The 21841-nt window shown below is 48.2% G+C and overlaps 2 protein-coding genes and 1 non-coding gene across 3 annotated transcripts in view; 2 read left to right on the forward strand and 1 right to left on the reverse strand.

Annotated features, from left to right (window-relative positions):
• The window catches only part of LOC135828953 (leukotriene A-4 hydrolase-like), a 25265-nt gene extending 10432 nt beyond the window's left edge, over window positions 1–14833 (forward strand). The window contains exons 11-20 of the mRNA XM_065341385.1: window positions 28–98; window positions 431–516; window positions 1720–1745; window positions 2518–2662; window positions 5630–5733; window positions 10490–10566; window positions 10909–10963; window positions 12546–12650; window positions 13392–13582; window positions 14099–14833. Coding sequence (XP_065197457.1) covers window positions 28–98; window positions 431–516; window positions 1720–1745; window positions 2518–2662; window positions 5630–5733; window positions 10490–10566; window positions 10909–10963; window positions 12546–12650; window positions 13392–13582; window positions 14099–14240 — 1002 coding nt within the window. The 3' untranslated portion in view covers window positions 14241–14833. The remainder of the gene's footprint in view (window positions 1–27; window positions 99–430; window positions 517–1719; window positions 1746–2517; window positions 2663–5629; window positions 5734–10489; window positions 10567–10908; window positions 10964–12545; window positions 12651–13391; window positions 13583–14098) is intronic.
• Trnaf-gaa (transfer RNA phenylalanine (anticodon GAA)) lies at window positions 5171–5243 on the forward strand. Its single transcript has one exon. It is a non-coding gene; the product is annotated as a tRNA-Phe (tRNA).
• Window positions 14834–16398: 1565 nt separating the features above from the next.
• Window positions 16399–21710, reverse strand: LOC135828235 (uncharacterized). Its single transcript, XM_065340687.1, has 2 exons — window positions 21311–21710; window positions 16399–18859 (listed from the first exon to the last, which is right to left on the reverse strand). Exon 2 carries the CDS (start codon window positions 18728–18730, stop codon window positions 17669–17671), a length of 1062 nt encoding a protein of 353 aa, XP_065196759.1. The 5' UTR covers window positions 18731–18859; window positions 21311–21710; the 3' UTR covers window positions 16399–17668.
• Window positions 21711–21841: the final 131 nt, after the last annotated feature.

Genomic DNA, 21841 nt, shown 5'->3' on the forward strand with positions numbered 1-21841 from the left:
TGTGTCTGTGTCTCTGCGGGCTTGCAGGTTGTTGCCCACGAGATTAGTCACAGTTGGACGGGAAACCTTGTCACGAACCGTACTTGGGAACATTTCTGGTATGTTTGCCGCGGCCATTGACGCAAGGAAATGGTGAAGGCTTTGATTTAGGTGATTCGGTTGGTGTGCATATGTAGCGTGGCCCAAGTGGTTGGGCATACAACAACAACCCAGCAAGTCTCACCAGAGCAAGGAGAAGTTCCTTGTACCATTGAAGAATGAAGAATGATTCTTTCTTGTTAGGTATATGTTCTTCTACGAGGGTGCCTGCGTGCTGGCATGGCATAGGTGCTATTTGAATGCATGGCCGGCCAGGCGAAGAATATCCCATGGTTGTACAACTAAAGCTGTGACTGCCAATGTTGTGCTTGCTGTTGCTGCTGTGTGCCAGGCTGAACGAAGGCTTCACACGCTATCTGGAGAATCGCATTGTCGGTAGTCTGTACGGAGAGCCACGGCGTCACTTTGCCTTTATCGGTGAGAACTCTGCTGAACACTGCACCCTGAATACGTAGCCTACTAGGGAAAGTCCCTACTAGGGCAAGTCCCTACCCCAAGAGTGTGCCACTGCCTATACACTCATACCTCTCTTATCCAGACCTCCAAGTTACGGGCGCCTCGGTCTACCGGGCACCCTGTGGGTGAGTTTTACTGGGTCGTACAATTTTGTACTTTATGGTTTATGGTTTATGGTCCAAGGTTACCAATAATATTTTCAAAACGAAAAGGTTTCGTTTGGGGGTGGGTGGGTTTGATGGAGTTTCGTTTTGAAAATAATTATTGAATGCAGATGGAGAATGCCCAGTTACTTCTGGGTGTCGAAAACGAACATCAATATTTTATTGGAATTCGTTTTACCTGCAGAAAAGGTGGGTGTGTGGGTGGGGGATGAAAAGTACTAAAACTTTTCGTTTTGTAAAAACAATCGGTAACCCCGGATGGCCCCTTAGGTACTTTATATATATATGGAAGGCCAAATGTTCTAAAGCAGGATTTTCAACCGTAGTACCTTGCACACACGGTCTTGGTTGCACCGCCATCAGGCTTGTAGAGTGCCTTGAACTTCTCCGTGAACGTTTTCGAATCACTGCCGGAGCGTTTGAAAGACGTGACTCGAAGATCGGATTACTGGAACCGAAGAGTAGTGTAACTCGGGCTGTGTCCAAACTGGTCTACACAACCACAACGACAAATCATGGCCTTTTGGTCGGACCAGGGTGGACATCCCGGCTACAGTACATTCATTGGAAACTGGCACCCTAACGTTTTGGTGTCTCCCACACATAGTTGTAGATATCGTGAAAACAACGGTACCTCCTGCATTGTGTGACCCGTGCAATTACTCCTTGCCATATTCGAGGCCAGAAAAATCCAAGAACAGGGAAATAGATATTCAGCCAGGTTTTTACAAATTAGAACAGCTATGCCATGGGGAAAATGTATGGAGAAGCAGATCCCAAACCCAGATTTTTGAGATTTAAAGTGGGTTTTTGATCCTCAACTCGGCCCGAATCGGACTTTCCGATGAATGTGTAGGCCGGTCACTACTGACCTGGTGCACAGCACAGCTCTGTGAAAACTGTGCATGCCAATTGGGTTCATGCTATCTGTCTGCCGGTGTCTCTTTGTGTGTTTCTGCTTCTTGTTGATGTGATGCTGCTGGTGACTTTGCTCCCGCAGAGGGATGGAAGGCGTTGCAGAACTCTGTGAGTAGTCCCCGGCATCCATTGCACACTCCTTATCCCCATTGTGTCCAGTATAGGCTGTGTTTCCTGCTTAACGCTGTGATCGGCAAGAGCCAGACTTCTCGCGTGGGCACATCTGTCCCTGCGTGCACATGGTGTGTGTATGTGTATGTGTGTGCACGTGTGTGACAATGTGTGTGTGTGTGTGTGTGTGTGTGTGTGTGTGTGTGTGTGTGTGTGTGTGTGTACACGTCTTTCTTCCCTTTCTCGGACTCTTCCTGACTTTTCTTTCATTCTCCTGGGTGGTTACCAACAGCCAGTGTATGCCGGAGTATGTGGTGTGGTGTGTGTGCGTAAAAAAAATGGAAAAATGAAAAATAGGGATTCACTGGCCAGAAAAAGTCACTTCTAACAGCTGTGTGGTGGATACCAGGCTAAAAATAGTGGCGGTCAATTCATCAGCCTTGCAAGCTGTTGAATGGTGTAATCCCAGCACAAGTTGCTATGTCTAACATAGCTGTTCGCTATCATCGCTTCCGCGATGGGCATGTCTGAGGTCTGAGGTGTGTGTGTGTGTGTGTGTGTGTGTGTGTGTGTGTGTGTGTGTGTGTGTGTGTGTGTGTGTGTGTGTGTGTGTGTGTGTGTGTGTGTGTGAACGTGAACGTGTGTGGGTGCGTGTGGGTGCTTCTGTATCTATGGTGGTGGCATGTGCACGTGAGCACCTACCTGCACTTGCATGCATGCGTGTAATTTGTCCGCATTTGCGCGTCGTCTCTTCTCTCTTGTTTTAAAGATTGATCACTTTGGTGCAAGCAGTCCGCTCACCGCACTCATTCCACCGCTGGACGGCATCGACCCCGACGATGCTTTCTCCAGTGTGCCCTACGAGAAAGGCTCCTCCTTCCTTTTCTACTTGGAGACATTGGTTGGTGGCCGAGGTATGTGCTGCCACGTTGTTGTTGTTGTTGTTGTTGTATACTTTATTTATAGTGGAAAACAAAACAGGCATACGCCTAATAACAATGGATCCAGTTGCCATGGTAATGGGAGTTTTGAGCACTTGGTTTGCTTCTGTTGTTCCATGCCATGCGCTGCATTTGTGGACGGTGAAATCGTACTCAAAATCCATACGTAGCATCCTCAACTTGCACGGCCCTTGACGCCCTGGAAGTGGTTTCTCATGCGGCTGGATGTACACATGTACTCGAAGTACCAGTGTTGTGTATGGTATATATAGAAGCCTTGCTTGATAGTTTAACCATTTACCAGCCGCAGGATTTATATGTAAAAAACGGGGTCCACTAGATTGATAATAGAGACTAACCGGTAAATAATTTGTATTGACACCTTTATAGTTCTGGAAAGCTGGTAGAATTACCTTTCATATGAGACTAAAACCAAGCTGATAACATGTAGAAACGTTGCCATTCATGGCGAACAATAACTCGAGCAATGCGGCCGAATTAGCAAATTCGAGAACCATGACAATATGTGCACTGTTCAGCTTCAGCTCATGCACCAGTTCATCTGTCAAGATTCAAACACCAGCAGAACCAGGCTGCTCTAGCGCTCATTTTTGGTGCATGTCACGCATGGGCTGTGCACTGGCAAACACATACTTCAGCATGAAGTGCGTCACAGCCACACGCTTGAAATTTCAATTCCACCCGTTTGCTGGACTTGGAGCTTCGGCGCTTGAGTATTTTACTTCGCGCTATATCGAATGATACATCGTTGGAAAGCTGCGTTCAATAGCTTTCCAATGAGCCTTCATATGTTGAATTTGAAGTAGGCAGACCGAGGTTATAGCTGTTTGTACAGTGCTCTATGCTCGTTTAGCATGAAATGTGCCACAGTCACACGCTTCAAATTTCAACTTCAACCTGTTTCCTGGACTTCGAGCTTCGGCGCTTGAGTATTTTACTTCGCGCTATATCTAATGAAACATCGTTGGAAAGCTGCGTTCAATAGCTTTCCAATGAGCCGTCATACTTTGAATTCGAAGTAGGCAGACCGACGTTATAGTTGTTTGTACAGTGCTCTATGCTCGTTTAGAATGAAGTGCGTCACAGTCACACGCTTGAAATTTCAACTTCACCCGTTTCCTGGATTTGGAGCTTCGGCGCTTGAGTATTTTACTTCGCGCTATATCAAATGAAACATCGTTGGAAAGCTGCGTTCAATAGCTTTCCAATGAGCCTTCAAATGTTGAATTTGAAGTAGGCAGACCGAAGTTATAGCTGTTTGTACACTACTCTATGCTCGTTTAGCATGAAATGTGCCAGAGTCACACGCTTGAAATTTCAACTTCACCTGTTTCCTGGACTTCGAGCTTCGGCGCTTGAGTATTTTCCTTCGCGCTATATCGAATGAAACATCGTTGGAAGGCTGCGTTCAATAGCTTTCCAATGAGCCGTCATTTGTTGAATTTGAAGTAGCCAGACCGAAGTTATAGCTGTTTGTACAGTGCTCAGCATGAAGTGCGTCACGCTTGAAATTTCAACTTCACCCAGGTGCATTCAACCGCGATTTTCTCGAAAAAAATGATGTGCAGCACACGGTTTTCTCGATGGTAGGTGATTCAGTAGGTTTTCAGCAGTAGTTTGCGATTATTCCGACCGCGGTGCGGCAAAAGGCCATGGTTTACAGAGCGAAAAACGAATGCGTCGAATTCGACGCATTCGCACTATGTACGGCTGGTAAAGGGTTAACATGTTTTCGATTTCGACAGCATGTTACAAGACGAGGACGCGTAGTGCTCCTGACTACAGCCATAACTGGGTTGGCAGAGTCCCGTCCCGGTCTTGCGACCATCTGAACTGTATGGGGGAAAAAACCCGGTTCGGACCCTGTTTATTCTAGGGATACGGTTCAAATGATGGCAAGACCGGGACACAGCCAACCGGATTATGGTTGTAGTCAGGAGCACTACGCGTCCTCGCCTTGTAACATGCTGTCAAAATCGAAAAATAGTACAGTGATGTAATGGGAACTGGTCCAGGGCACCAGTTTTGCACTTTGGGTCGGATTTAAGTGAGCGCAATTGTAGCTCTGCGACACAGGGAACCTACTAGCACATGCATGTACCGTAAAGTACCGTTGATCCGCCCCCCACGCCATGTCGCTTCCCAGCTGGGTTTTCGGCAGGGGGCGGGAATTCGATCAAGGCTGTCAAGTGCAGTACGATGTACAACAACGTAGAAGTTCAGACTCGATGTGCTGGATTGTGCACATTTTCATCCTGGATTGGCAAGTATTGTGTGCAGCAGTGCATGCGTCGGTTCAACATCGTATTTTCGTTGTATACGCCGAAGTCGCTTCACAGGTAGAAAATCGACAGGGGGCGGATCAACGGTACTTTACGGTAAAGAAAAATGTGTGTCAGGCTTTTAAAGTCTATGGTTGTGCGTGTTTTGGGATCCAGATTTCTATGGTGAGATAGCGCAGCCGAAATAGCTCAGTTGGGAGAGCGTTAGACTGAAGATCTAAAGGTCCCTGGTTCAATCCCGGGTTTCGGCACTTATTTTTTTCCTTATTTCCCGCTTTCGGCGAGACCCCATCCCAACTCCCCTGAATGCAGCTCAGTGGACGTCTGTCCCAACTCATTATCAACATCACATCGTTTTCAAGTTGTTTTTTTTCTCGCGACGACCTGTGGCCATTAAGAGATCCAATAAGCCCATTGCGCAACGACGTAATTTCAATTTTGTACCATGAACAGCCACCTGGGCATGTTCGTCCGGGCCTCTGGGGTGTTGAACAGTGCATTGCTGATCCCAGCGTACTCACAAGCACTACTCATACCTTCCATATTTGGCAATGCGCAATGGGCTTATAGACATGATGCTTTTTTTTTGTGTTTGTTTTTCTAAATTATGGACTTGTTGTCATGATGGTGAATCTAGATGTATTTGAGCCGTTCCTACGTGCGTATGTTGAGAAGTTCCAAGGCATCACGCTGACGTCTGGTGATTTCCAGGACTTCTTCCTCTCTTTCTTCGCCGACAAGGTAGGTTTGGACTTTTCGGATCTGTTTTTTTTTGTTTTTATAAAGGGGTCGTCCGTAATCTTCGAAAAATTAAAAAATCCGTCCTCAAGCAAAAAGAGGGTGGGTGGTCAAGAGTGCTGGGGGAATTTAATTTTTTGATTTTTCGTACCTGTTTTTCTGGTTTGAGGGAAAGACACAAACGGGAAAAGTCTGAAGAATTTATTTTTGATTTTTTACTTCAGTGACTTTCATACACTTGTTACAGTGAGTGCGTTCGATTATGCCCGCGAATCGATTCATGAATCGATTCGCACTATTCACATCACCCCGTGTGAATAGGGTGAATGGATTCCGAGTCGATTCCAGGGCTCATGACATGAAAATCGAACGACTTGAATGCCCTTGAATCGATTCATGAATCGATTCAAGTGCATAATCGAACGCAGCCATTGAGTGTACTGTGTGTAATGTACAGTAATGTAGGGTCGATTGTGGCAAACACCAGTATGATGTACAATGTAGTTATAGGACGTGCATGGCCATCGGTAAACTTACTACATGTACATGTACCGTACTGGCAATATATGTTGCCGCGTAACGCAGGGGGGTGCGGCGTAACGCGCGACCAGGCTAGTGCGACAAATTTTCGTTGAGTTCGTAACGCGCGTCCGGCGGGGTGCGGCGATCTTTTCATTGCAGTTTGCACTCCAAAAAAGGCTGAAAACTGTGAAAGCACGTGTACCGCGTGGTGAAAAGTCTCCAGCAGCAGTGATGGCTCGAGCAGCGATGACGACTCCAGCAGCAGTGATGACTAATGATAGCCACGGTGACTTTGTAATAATTATGTTGTACACTCATTAACTGTGTGAGTGACAGTAGGTTTTGGAGGAAGCGCTCTTCCCCTATGTCACTTTCCTTTTGATGATCTTTTTGTGAACAGATCACTCTGATAGTTAAAATAATACAGTCTTCTATTGATATCGTTGTCGCCCTTTGCCGTCGGGTTTGTAACAGTTGGATAGCAACTGAATTTCTGTGCCTTCAATGTGGATGAAAAGAAAAAATGATGCGGCAAAAGCAAAAAATGATGCGGCAATAGCAAAAAAGTGATGCGGCAATAGCAAAAAAAGGACTGCGGCAATATAGAAACCTGTGTAACGGCTCCTGTGCGACTTTGCATGTAACGCCCTGCGTGCGGCAAACATGTGCCAATGTAACGCTTCATGGCCTCACTGCGGCAACATATATTGCCAGTACGGTACTTAGCTATTACTGTAAAAGTAGAAATTTTCGGTGTTGTTTTATTTTCGGTAACTTGGTGCCAACAATTTTTACCGAAAAAATAAACGCACCGAAATTTTCGGTACAACCGACACTGTGTACATGTAGTACTAGCACACTTACCTGGAGAACGGGTTTTACCGAAAATTTCCCTCCACCGAACCACCGATTTTGGAGAATACCGAAAATATTACACCACCGGATATTTCTGCTTTTACAGTATAGTGCTGGCAGCTGAAATCCGACCCCCTAAGCGGTGCGCTCACATCGCAACGAACCAGCACAGTAATCTATGCAAATAGAGACCGCTAGAATCCGTGCTGCACTCGCGCATGAAAATCAGCACTCGGATTTCCAGTTGCCGCCGGTATAGTACTTGACACACAGGTGCAGTCAGTGAACACGGGATGAGGAGTTCTTATCAGAGAGGTTTCGCACGGCGTGCAACTTGACAAGGCCGAACGCGAGGCTGTTCACGTGCGTGACGCGCATGAAAAGAGCTTTCGCAGCAGGTGAACGTGCACACCCACCGGACACCTAACGCGCTGATCGAGTTACTAGAAATTCTTCAGTTTTGAGCGCAAAAAGATGCAAATATTATTGTTATTTATTCATTTTTTTAATAGGGCAGTCCCCACAGACTCAAGGCCTTCTTACGGGGTACCCTAGAATGAAAGTAATGCATGGCGAAATAGGGATGGCGATGCAGCAGTGCGGATATCAGATGGAGCGCTATTCCATCTGTCTGCAGCCAAATAAGCAAGAGAAAACAAACCGTAGCGTGAATAAACTCTGGGTAGAACAAGACCATTGGAAGAGTGAAGGCGGGTCCGACATTGCAAAGTGTTAGCTGCTGAAGAACGAAGTACAAAGAGGTCCCGAAGAAGGGCACTGGTCTGACCTAGGACACTGGTCTGACCTAGGACGCAACGGAAACAATTGTGTATAATTTTAAACTGAAGCGGACTGAAATTGGCATTAAAGAGAAGTGTGCAAGAATTGAGGCTGAATGGGAGGACGAGGGGTAACCAAACACTATCCGTAATGCACGTTTACTGATCTTGATCAGGTTATCATAATTATTCTGTGGTGCGAAGACAGTGTACATATGCATTACTCGCATACTCAAGAGTGGATTGTATGAAAGATAAGTAGAATGTACGTTTAGATCGGGTTGTCAAAAGACGACGTGTTCTGTACATGGTGCTTAGCTTGGCGCCAACTTTCCTCCGGAGGGCTGCAACTTGTAGTTTAGAAGGCAGATGTTCATTGATGATCAAGCCAAGGTATTTTACGCTCAAAGCTGAGGAAATATTAATGCCGTCGAGCATAAGGGGACGGCTAACGGGAGTGGTCGGAGTGCGGATATGCATGTACTGCGTCTTTGCGGTATTGAGTTTGAGACCACGCTCAGAGAGGTAATAGGCAACGTTAGCAATGTCTCTTTCCAAGGTAACTACGGTTTGCTCTGCACATGCATTGGCAGCGTATAGTGTAGTATCATCTGCATACAGCAACGTGGTAGACTGCTTAACATGGCAGGGCAGGGAGCGGGTGTAGATCGTGAATAGTAGTGGTCCCAGGACGGACCCTTGTGGGACGCCACGGGTGCAGTGGTATGGCTCACCTGGGGAAGACTGTGGAGTGACGACTCTCTGAGTTCGGTCACCCAGGTAGCTCTGAAACCAGGAGAGAACTGTGTCTCCAAGGCCACAATCAAGTAGTTCAGAGACTAGCAGTGTGTGATCTACACAGTCAAACGCTTTACTTAGATCAAGGAATGCAGCTGCCATTTCGTTCAAGAAGCACACCTGGCCTTGATCTGAGCCGTTGTCTGTCTTCGTCTTTGCACATACCGGTATCGGTGCGCCTTTGCCGCTTTCCGTATGGACGCTGATTCCAGTTTGAATCAGAGCGGCGCTTAGTGACTACTTTTACCGCTCACGCTCACAACGTCCTCTCTGTAGCTGTGGAGAAGCTCGTATCTGTGCTTCGATTCAGCGCCCTCGTAAAATCTTTCCAGCATTTCGATCCGCAGTTGAAACAGTTGCCTGTTTCGCACCCAACGATGGCTTTCATCAGCAAGTTATCGTCTTTCACAGTGAAAATCACTGTGCCAGTCTCCGGGGGAAGACGCCGAGCTGGTCTGCTGCCCGCGAGGTTCTGACAGAGGAGAGTGCGCCATGGCTACACAACACTAGCACTTGAGATAGAAGTCAACCTCTCAACATCGTTAACTGCTGTGCAGCGGCGCGGGGAAGAGTCTGAAATTTGTTTGACAGCTAGCTTCCACGTGCCACTTCGTCCATTCAATTTCCGCGCCACATTTAGAAGAATTTCGCCGTGCCCGGTTTCTAGCGAAATCAGGTTTACCCCTCAACGCCCTCCTCAACCTTCCCCGGGTAGCCATTAGAACTTTTCGTAAATCGCGCGTGCTGAGCCGTCAAATGCCGACGTGATGAGACCGCGTTCCACGCTTGCAACGCGCGTTGGCCTCGCTTTCGAACGTGGCACGCGACCCTCGAACGCGTCAAGTGAGCGCGTTGCACGCCGTGCGAAAACTCTCTATTTTCGAGCTGGGCATTGGGAAAAATCAAAAATGAATGGGAAAAAATGGGGGTCGGTGGGTGGGTCAGAGACAATTTTGCACGAGGACTGATTTTTTAATTTTCGAAAATTAAGGACGACCCCTTATCTTTTTATGTCTCGTACAGACAAGTCCATGCGCGAATGGCATCGCTGGCGCACACTCAGTTGCACTGCTTTCTGACAAGAAATGCCTCTCACGATACGCTTATGATTGAAAATTCCTACGGAGTACGGCATCTAGAGTGGTACGGAAACCAGAGTGTGCAGCTCCGCATGTGGGCCGCATAAGAAAAAAACGATCCCACGGCGGAGTTCTTGTTTGTTTAGGTCATCATGAATCATTTAAAAGAACCGTCATACCGTAGGTGCAGTACTAAATCACCGTATCACCAAAGTGATACGAGATAATTGTGTTCGTTTTCACCGTTTGTACCGTAAAGTACCGTTGATCCGCCCCCTCTCTAATTCCCGCCCCCTGTCGGTTTTCTACTTGTGAAGCGACTTCGGCGTATACAACGAAATACGATGTTGAACCGACGCATGCACTGCTGTACACAATACGTGCCAGTGCCGGATGAAAATGTGCACAATTCAGCACATCGAGTCTGATCCTCCACGTTGTTCTACATCGTACTGCACTTGACAGCCTTGATCTAATTCCCGCCCCCTGACAAAAACCCAGCTGGGAAGCGACATGGCGTGGGGGGGGGGGGGGGGGGGGGATCAACGGTATTTTACGGTAGTGGCAAGCGGCAATGCGCAAGAGAAACTACCTGGGTGAATCGGTAGAATCTGTGTGCATTGTGGCTTGTTGAGATTTCAAATTTGACCCGGTATTGAAAACTCTCATGTAAAACACAGTCCTATCATACATCCTGTTCATCTGTTGCAATCCCCCATCTTGTAGGCATCTCAAGGTGTGTTTGATGCTGTCGACTGGGAACGCTGGTTCTTCGCGCCAGGAATGCCACCTGTCAAGCCAGAGTAAGTGAACAATGTGTCGTTCAGTTACCGTATTTTCCGGAGTATAAGCCGCGCTCACGTTCATGGTGATACATAGGGTCGAGAGGTTATGCACTCTTGATAGGGTTTGTACAGTGCTGGCTACTGAAATCCGACATGGAATTGTAGCACTATGAAATAGAGGCCGCTAGAAAGGGTGTGTGTGTGTGTTCGTATGTGTGTATGTATGTGTGTGTGTGGGGGGGGGGGGGGGGGGGCTACGTATAGTGCTTTCATGGCTTGTGTGTTTGTTTGTGTGCATGTATACATGCTCTTGTACATACATCACACGGTCCGTTTGTCCTGTTCTCATATTATCTACAGGTATGACACAAGTTTGGTACTGGTTGTTGAACAATTGTTAGAGAAGATCGAAAAGGTGAGTACTTGCATGAAGTTGACATATGATCCAGTCTACCCTTCTAACAACTGTCAGCCTGAATTAGAGCTTGTACACATTGCATTAGCTGTGTGAGTGTGTGTGTGTTTAAGAGAGAGAGAGAGAGAGAGAGAGAGAGAGAGAGAGAGAGAGAGAGAGAGAGAGAGAGAGAGAGAGAGAGAGAGAGAGAGAGAGAGAGAGAGAGAGAGAGAGAGAGAGAGAGAGAGAGAGAGAGAGAGAGAGAATGTGTGTGTGTGTGTGTGTGTGTGTGTGTGTGTGTGTGCGCATGCGTGTGTGTCTGCATGTGTGCATGTCTACGGTGCCTCGCGTCCAGCTTTTTACCAATGTACGGAAGCTCGAAATTACCTCTGCGGCTTAGAGTCCAACTTCTTGCTTGTTTAATGCATGTATGGTGTTATTCGACTATGTTTCATTTACAGTCTACTTCGCTAATACCGACTGCGGATATAACGACAATTCGCGAATAACGACAGAATTTCCATGCAAAGTCCCATTAGGCTGTAACGCGTATAATGGGACTTCGGGTATACGGACACTTCGCGAATAAGGGCACTTTTCTGATGCCCCGCCGAGTGTCGTTATACGCGAACTTGACTGTAACGCATTCTATTATTACGTTAGCTTGAAGCTTCTACGTGTGGTCAGTTCAGACTCAGTCACCGTCACTTCAGAGTGAAGGACAAACTGGGAGATTTTATGTTACAACAGTAAAACCTGTCAAGGCGACCACCGGTCCCAGACGACCACTGCAGCCAGTACCAAGGGATGCTATTTCCAGTCAAATGGCCCTGGATAAGGAGACCACGTGGTAATAGCGACCACCTTGTGGAAGGCCCTTGAGCGGTCTTCTAACACAGGTCTCACAGTACCGTGTTACCCCGAATATAAGTCTTTCACCTTTTTTACACTCGACTTCAGGGCCGACAAATGGCGTGCGACTTACAATGAAGCATGATCACTACTGAAATCAAAGCATTGAAACATTATGACATTGGCCTGAAAATGGAGATGCGACTTAGAGTCTAGTACGACTTACAATCGGGGAAATACGGTACTTCAGTTGTGCTAAGCAACTTTTGAACCACTGGTAACATCATACTTGGACCGGTACTTCATACATTTTGGTGCAGTTGAATGTCAAATTCGGATGGCCAGACACAATCGCAGTCTGCCGTGCGACCTATAATCCGAATGTTAACAAAAGGCGGATTTTGGGCTCGAAAGGGGGAGGGGGGGGGGGGGCAGTGGCTTAGACCCCGGTGCAGCTAACACTACGGACAACACAGCATACACATTAGTCAGTAGCGACCTCGTTGTATGACGTCAGCTCTCTCACTAGTTATACGCATGCGCACGAAACATTCCCTCCTCCCTGTTCTAAATTAAACAACCAGGGTGCTATGTCCCGGGATTTATCTGTCTCACCGTGAACAGATACGACCTGTGCCATCTTGGGTGCCTAAAAGTCAGTGCCTACATCGCTTACCATCCATTGTATGCACTTCGCCCTACACGTGCATATACCGGTAGGTTTCTGTCTCGTTTCTGTATAACTTTGCAGTTGATGTCCAGCAAGGCTGTGCTTACAGAGTCACTCTCGCCGGCGGACATTGGTGACTTCTCCAGCTGCCAGCTGGTGGAATTGCTCGATCGTCTGTTACGACACGTATGTCATGTGCTGCCGTATTGTGTGTGTGTGTGTGTGGAGGGAGTGCGTGTGTGTGTGTGTGTGTGTTTGTGTGTGTCTGTGTGTGTCTGTGTGTTTGTGTGTGTGTGTGTGTGTGTGTGTGTGTGTGTGTGTGTGTGTGTGTGTGTCTGTCTGTCTGTCTGTTTCTGTGTGTGTGTGTGTGTGTGTCTGTGTGTGTGTGTATGTGCGTACGTGTGTGTATGTGTGCTGCCTCTGTTGTTGCTTTCACTGCATTTGCTGCTGTTTTCGCATGTGCTGGTGTTGCTTGCATTGCACTTGCTGTTGCTGATGCCATTGTTATCATCTCTCTCTCTCTCTCTCTCTCTCTCTCTCTCTCTCTCTCTCTCTCTCTCTCTCTCTCTCTCTCTCTCTCTCTCTCTCTCTCTCTCTCTCTCTCTCTCTCTCTCTCTCTCTCTCACTCACTCACTCTTTCTGCTCTCTCTCTCTCTCTCTCTCTCTCTCTCTCTCTCTCTCACTCACTCACTCACTCTTTCTGCTCTCTCTCTCTCTCACTCTCTCACTCACTCACTCACTCTCTCTGCTCTCTTTCTCTCTCTCTCTCACTCACTCACTCTTTCTGCTCTCTCTCTCTCTCTCTCTCTCTCTCTCTCTCTCTCTCTCTCTCTCCACTCACTCACTCACTCTTTCTGCTCTCTCTCTCTCTCACTCTCTCACTCACTCACTCACTCTCTCTGCTCTCTTTCTCTCTCTTGTTTCCAGCCACCGTACACTCAGGATATGGTTGCTCAGCTCGACCAGGTCTATGCCCTGTCAGCGGCGAAGCACAACACCGAAGTGCACTTCCGCTGGCTCAGACTGGGTATGCGCGCCGGCGTGGAGTCCTGCTTTCACGGCGCTAAGGACTTCGTCACCAAGCAAGGGCGCATGAAGTTCGTTCGACCACTTTACCGGTGAGCATCCCCCGCCTCAAGTCACTAGTACCCGGAGTAAATACTGTAGTTTCCCGAGTTTAAGGCGCACTTCAAACCCCGGCAATTCACCCCCATGAAGTCGATGCGGCTTATACTCTGATGGTCATGAAAAACGTGGTAAATCGGGTAGAGGTGTGTGTGTATTTCGTGACAAACAAATCTGGATGCGGCTTATACTCCGGGGCCGTTTACACTCCGGAAAATATGGTAAGCCCCCCCCCCCCCCCCCTAACAATTTCGACCTAGGTTCAGCATGCACATTATGAGCATGAAATGCACCAACCATCCTATGGCCTATACGTACATTGTATGTGGCCGTTCACCCCCCCCCCCCTTCTGTAAAAGGGGGACCAGCTACGCCCCTGGTTGACATCCAGTACAAAAATCGTACATGAGTAGCACAGTGTACCGTGACATTTCCATCTTTTCTGACCCTGCTCTTCTTGCGTGCTTGTCCCCTCTGCGCACTGTTCTATCCCCACCGCCGCACCACAGTGATATGTTCGGCAATTCAAGCTGGTTGACAGAGGGGCACGCTCACTTTCAGACACACGCCATGTTCTACCACCCGATCGCACGCACCATGATCGGCAAGGATCACCAGTCCGCTGTGGCCAAGGTCTCCGCCACCACGTGATGATGTCATTGATGTCGGGTGATGATGTCATTGCCATCACATGAAGTCATTGCCGTTGGGTGATGATGCCTTTGGCAACCTGATGATGTCATTCACAACCTGATGGCCTCGTCTTCGTAGGTGGTTGCCTGCCCGTGCATGATCTGAGATCTCCAGTGCTGCGCGAGTGGCAGCGCTGTGACAACTATCCGGAGCTGGGGTTTTTTTCATTCTTGTTCAGACGGGTCCATGCATGAATGGCATCACTGGCCAACACTCAGTTGCACTGCTTTCTGAGAAGAAAGGCCTCTCACGATACGCTCAATGTTTCGATAAACGCCTCCAGTACACAATATACCTCTACGCATGCTTTTCAATATTCAATGTTTTCACACATCCCCCCCCCCCCCCCTCCATTCTCCCTGGATCTACGCCAGCGCATGATCTTAGAGAGGAGATGCATGACTGTATTGGTATTTGGATATAAACCAGCCAATTTGGCTTTTAGAATCAGCCGGAGAAAGTCTCTTTTTTCTTTTTTCTTTTTTTTTACAAAACTTCCATACTCAAACACCTTGTGATAACTATGATGAATAGAGGAGTGTCATGGTGGTAATGGGGCTGAGCACACTTAGGGCATGTTCGAACGGTAAGGATCTGGATCCAGGGGGCGGATCAACCGTACTTTACGGTAGTACGGTACAGAACTCAGCATGAGCGGACTTTTCAAATGTGATCTTTAGCTTTGTATCAACGTACACACACACACATACACACACATACACACACACACACATACACACATACACACACACACACACATACACACATACACACACGCACGCAAAACAACACATACACGCACACACTAGCCCTTTCCCAAAGATGCCATAATTTTTCGCAACCGTGCCAAAACAAGTGCTAGTTGCTGAAATCGCATCATATTTTCAGAAAAAGCTCAAAAGTTGCTAATATCGCAACTAAACTCAAAACTGGAGAGTTCTTGTGCAAAAACCACCAAAAAAAGGAGCAGAAATGCGCATTAGTACCTCGTAGAAATGCAGCGACAGCAAACTCGTACACCCCTTCCTGCTCTGAACCACCACTTTACACAGTGCCAGTAGCCTGTTGCATGTATCCAACATCATTCCAGTGAGCGGAAAAGGGAATGCACATTATCGTAACTACCGTTGATCTACTGTTTCTCTGAAATGAGTCTGAAGGCAGGCGAGAAATGAGCGAGTATGCATTTGTCCGACATGCAGTCCGTGACTTGACCTTTTCACCCCATACCATAGCTAGGGCCATGGTTCCGGAAAAGTTGCGAAATAGTTGGCGAAAAAGAAGAAAGTTGCGATTTCTTCCTAAACAACGAAAAGTTGCGAAAAAAAAAGTGGCGAGCATCTTTGGGAAAGGGCTAGCACCCGCGCACAACCATCTTTCAAGCTTCGCTTTGTGCTACACATAAACGAATTGAACAGGTCTTTTGTATATTGGAGTTAGGCTAGATTCTAATGCTGTTGGCTTCATTAGTGACTTCAAAAATGTTTTATTAAAATGTGCTCGGGGGTGGGGGCGGGGGGGGGGGGGGGGGGGGGGATCGATGCAATGGCCAGTACGCGTGAACAGTGCTGGCCAGAGAAAAATCCAACCTCATGAATAAAGTAGCCCCGCGTTCGAGTGCACAGACCAGTGTTTGTAGTGCTGGGGCTTGGTTAAGTTGGTAGCCCGCTCGGCACTATTTTATTCATGAGGTTGGATTTCTTTGGCCAGTTCCAGTAGTACATCCCCAGTGTAACCATAGTAACAGGATAGCAGGCAGAAGCACCCACATCTAGAAAGATTATTGTACAGTGTCAAAGCACTGCTATTGCTCAGTGCTGCGCCAAGAACAAAATCCTTGTGCCACGACGTTCATAAAAATATTGTAGGGAGTTTTCTGGACCGGGAGAATATGGGGGGGGGGGTAGTATGCACTACCTAGCTGGGGGTCTTGCCGGGCAGGGGCGCGGGCGGGGTAGTGGGTGTGAGCAGGGTAGGGATGAACTAATAAATTAAAATACTCTTTTCTCGGAATCTGTGATACCGGGAGAATATGGGGGGGGGGGGGGGGGTAGTATGCACTACCTAGCTGGGAGGGGGGGGGGGGGGGGGTCTTGCCGGACAGGGGGTGCGGGCGGGGTAGGGATGGACTGATAAATTAATTTATTAATGCGATTAATAGTATAAGTGAAGCGGACATTACAAAATGATGAATGAGAATAAATCGAATCGAGAATTAATCGCATTAATAAAGTTATTGTCTCCTCGTCGCCTTTTGATAAATTAATTAAATACTCTTTTCTCGGAATCTGATTACTGTAAAAAGACAGGACCGAAAACGTTTACAAGTGAGTTCCACCTTTGCTGACGCGTTCCCCGTCTTCTGCCATCACTCCATCACACTAGACATTGTGGCTACTACATGTGTATAGCCTATTGCCATACTTAGCTGCTTGCATCCACCACTACAGCCTGTTGCCATACTTAGCTGCTTGCATCCACCAGTACAATATGTTGCTGTGATTTATCATCTGGCAGTGGTTTTGTTTTCAGCGGCGTGGAGCAGTCTACATCGCAGCGTTCCTACTAGGGAGCAGTAAAATACTAGACAACTCCGTGGTTCTTACTGACGACGACAGCCAATCTGGTACTGAAAAGCTACCACGTCACGTCCAGTTGCCAACGACGATGGTTGCCATGTTTATTCTGGTCAGTGATTACCGGTGTGATTGTAGTTACACTGGCGGATCTGTCTGCCCTCGTCCGTTATGAGATTGTAGTAGTTGACGGTGGGCAGCTGGCGTAGACACGGCTCTCCGTCGTCGCCGTACACGCGCGTCAGACCGTGCGTGAACAGCCGCTTCCACGTCCGCTCGCTGACGCGGCTGCGAGCGATGCAGGACAGGTAGAAGGCGATGGCCGTCTCCTTAAATCCCTTGCCGGACAGGGGGTGCGGGCGGGGTAGGGATGGACTGATAAATTAATTAAATACTCTTTTCTCGGAATCTGATTACTGTAAAAAGACAGGACCGAAAACGTTTACAAGTGAGTTACACCTTTGCTGACGCGTTCCCCATCTCCTGCCATCACTCCATCACACTAGACAATGTGGCTACTACATGTGTACAGCCTATTGCCATACTTAGCTGCTTGCATCCACCACTACAGCCTGTTGCCATACTTAGCTGCTTGCATCCACCAGTACAATATGTTGCTGTGATTTATCATCTGGCAGTGGTTTTGTTTTCAGCGGCGTGGAGCAGTCTACATCGCAGCGTTCCTACTAGGGAGCAGTAAAATACTAGACAACTCCGTGGTTCTTACTGACGACGACAGCCAATCTGGTACTGAAAAGCTACCACGTCACGTCCAGTTGCCAACGACGATGGTTGCCATGTTTATTCTGGTCAGTGATTACCAGTGTGATTGTAGTTACACTGGCGGATCTGTCTGCCCTCGTCCGTTATGAGATTGTAGTAGTTGACGGTGGGCAGCTGGCGTAGACACGGCTCTCCGTCGTCGCCGTACACGCGCGTCAGACCGTGCGTGAACAGCCGCTTCCACGTCCGCTCGCTGACGCGGCTGCGAGCGATGCAGGACAGGTAGAAGGCGATTGCCGTCTCCTTAAATCCCTTGCCCTGCGGGTAGTTACCCCAGTGTTCGTTGGCCCGCGGGTCGTGGATGACGGCACGATAGGTGTTGCAGTACGGCGCGAACATGGCCGAGCTGCGGTAGGACGACGTCTCCGAGGCCATCCACCAGTTATAGGTGTCGAAGCCGGTCGTGTACGGCAGCAGCTGATCCACCACGCTGCGGTGGAATATGTCCAGGGCGGCGTCAAAGGCACAGTTCTGCACGCACTTCATCGAAACCATCGGCAGGTCTTCCACACGGTACGGAAACTCCACGCCGGCACGTGCCGGCCGATCCCTCAGCACGAGTTGCCGCAGCCTCCTCTCCGCCGCAAGGTGACTGGATCTGGGACTCACACTACTAATGTTATGGCGCAGTAGAAGACGCACATCGTCGTCCCAGAATACTACGTAGTCGAAGAGCCAGCCTTGCAAACGCTCCCTGTCCTGCATTGCGAACAGCAGTTGATTTCGGCCGCTGGCCCAGGTCGACTTGGGGAAATACATCGTCTGAAAGTATTTTGTGTCGTTCGCGGCACTGAGCTCGGCTTCCCAGGCCAAGTACCACACGTAGACCTTTCCTTTGGGCTGCCGGCTGATTTGGTACCACACGTCGTTGATAACGCCGCGTCCCATAACTAGATACGCGAATGTTCCACGCAGGACTGTACTGGTATTGTATATCTCCTCTCCGAAAGTATCCAGCGTCTGCACCAGGTCCAGCTTCGGTGCTCGTGTCGGTGGGAGCGCGGGGCGGCTCGTGAACCGAAAGCCGCACAGCAAGCCAACTGTGGCCAAGCTGATGAGGCAAGCAAAGCCTGCTTTCGGGTACTGCATTGCCGTGCGCGCGTCTGTGCTGTCGTTGGTGACGGCTGTCGTTCAGGGCGGCGGTCTCTATCCTTGGTCAGCTTCTTGTTCTCACTGGATGGGACGCGGGACGTGATGCTAGGAAACTAGCAGGTAGCTCTGCAAATGATTGTAGACAACGACACAGACAGACAAACAGAGAGACAGACAGACAGACAGACAAACAGACATGCAGACCGACAGACATACATACAGACAGACAAAGAGAGATGGACAACAAAAGAGATCGACATTGAGAGAAATAGAGAGAGAAGGTGAGTTACATTAGAGACAGGGGAAGAGAGAGAGAGAGAGAGAGAGAGAGAGAGAGAGAGAGAGACAGAGAGAGAGACAGAGAGAGACAGACAGACAGACATATAGACATACAGACAGACAAACACACAAACAAAGAAACAGACAGACAGACAGAGGGAGACATGCAGGCAACATTAGAATCTATGATTGTTCACATCCCTCAACCCACGTTTACAAATACAGTCGACCTACCCTTATAACGATATTTGTGTCAGACCAAGAAATATTGTTATAAGGGTAATATTGTTATAGGGGTAACTGGTTCATTCATACACATACGTCATAATGCATGAATTTAGTTCATTTTTTACACTCTTCATAGCGTCAAAAACCTATGTACATGCACTTTATTTACGCAGCAAGGTGCCCACTGGTGCCCCCATTGCATTTCGTCATGTCCCAGCGACTTATCAAGTGAAGCTTGCCCTACCTTGACAGTGGACTCTACATATTCCCTGCTGGATATTGTTATAAAATGGAAAATGTCGATTGGTCAGCCCATTTTATATTGTTATAGGGGTAATATCGTTATAGGAATATTGTTATAGAGGTAAGGCATTGTATACAAAAGTCAATGGAGTGATTTGGTTTGGCAGAAAAATATTGTTATAAGGGTAATATCAATATAGAGGTTATCGTTATAAGGGTAGGTCGACTGTACATGCTTTGAAATAATCTCTGTCTGAAGATTGCCATCTGGCATGAAAGTATTAGTTACAAGAAACCAGACCCGTGGTACTCTGTGACTCGTGTGCTTCGAAGTAACATGTATTGCAAGCTACATGTACATATACACCAAACCACATCTGTCCTGCGTTCTGGAGCACCTCGACCATCGAACTCGCCTCCTAACGGGCTGTATCCATCCAGTGGGGTCATATGCCCCCACGTTGAATGCTCACGGATTCAAGCTCACCGAGGCTGAGTTCCGTGAAGCTGTGCACTTCCGCTGTGCCAAACTCCTAGCAACGAACGTCACGTTACTGTGGACGCCAGTTCATCCGTACTGTTCACCGTCAGTCACCGGTCACGGTATGTGCTTGCCTAACCCTTGTTTCCTAACCCTTATTGTTTCCTGACCCTCCGCCACTGTGTGCTGCGCGACATCACAGCTCGCATTTCCAAGCGTGTTGACCTCAAGGTTGCTATTGAGCCGAATCTGCAGCCACTCCCAGGGAAGCAGCTCTGCGGTTCGAGAGCACCTAGAATGAAGTCCGGATTTTCAACACTCCTTGCGTCCTCAAATCGCCCCAACTCACATGCCGCTAGCTACACGCGTAACATGTTTGATGACGTATGCAATCACACATGGTGCACGCATCCACACAAACACACACACACACACACACACACATGCACACACACACACACACACACACACACACATACACCCCCCCCCCCACACACACACACACAAATACACACACACACACACACTCAGACATGCCCGTCGCACAACGGATGATAGCGAACAGCTACTACATGTAGTTCGTTATACATAGCAACTAATGTTACTTGTGCTGGGAGTGGGAGTCCCTACATCCCCTATGTTTTGTCCTTTTCCTCGTTTCTTTTTGTTCTCCACCTGTTTTCCAGCAGGGCTGTGTCAATAGTAAAAAAAAAAAATACACCATTCAACACACCCCCCCCCCCCCCCCCACACACACACACACGCGCACACACACACACACACACACACACACACACACACACACACACACACACACACACACACACACACACACACACACACACACACACGCCAACATGATGGATATCCAAAGCAACTTATCTTGCCTCTACAACCTTCCCAAAGTCTTGGCCATCCCGTTTCGAAATCGACTGGGATACTGTAGAATGAATGCATCGACTTCCCAACACCCCATTTACAGGTTGTACTGCGGATTGACAGAATAACTCACAAACTGAAGCAGACTAGCATCTCTTAATTCTATGCACCAGATGGCTCAGGCCTAACATAATGGAATCTCCATATCCATACCGCACACACGCGTGCACGCGTACACGCACGCACTGCCAACCATAGGCATTGCCACGGTCGGTCACTTACCCATTTTTTTTTTTTTTTTTTTTTAATTTCGGCCAGTCGGCTACTATCATTTTTGTCTTGGGGGCTAGACAAGGGGAAGTAGCCATGTCAGGGCGTGAGCCCGCCTTTCGGCACCGGGAGTTGCAGCTCGCTCGACTTGCCTCTACTGAGTGCAGAGGACCCACACCTTGATCTGGTGAGCTTACCCATTCAGACTGGACGCCAGACGATCTAGCGGCGGCTTTCTCCAGTCCGTTTGGAATAGACCAAACGTATACCTGTACATGCAGGTAAGGCAGACTGCCGCACATTCGCTGGTCTCGCGGCTTCTACGATATTGATACGTAAATTATTCAGAGTAGACCGTTGCACAGCTATCTCGGGAAGAATACTCCTCTGTCCTCTGTCCTCATCCACTCAAATACTCTCAAACCTGCATACTGTACTGTGCAGTTAGAGCGACTACAGGGGCGGTGAAGACACGCTTCCTTGCCTTTCAACGCTGCGCAGATTGGAGACGCAGGACCGGGCGCATCCTCCACAGGCTGCAGCCACAGCCGCAAACAAAATCTCTTTCTCCCCGCAGTGGGCCCGCACACCACGAGATCGAGAGTACATATTATTATGACGATCGTAACAGTTACAATGACCGTTTTGTGTACAGGTCAGACTCAGTACAGATGGTCAGTCGCTCAGACACAGACACAGACACCATCATGTCCATGGTACACTGTAGT

The sequence above is a fragment of the Sycon ciliatum genome, chromosome 12, assembly GCF_964019385.1.
Source record: "Sycon ciliatum chromosome 12, ocSycCili1.1, whole genome shotgun sequence".
Lineage (NCBI taxonomy): Eukaryota > Metazoa > Porifera > Calcarea > Leucosolenida > Sycettidae > Sycon > Sycon ciliatum.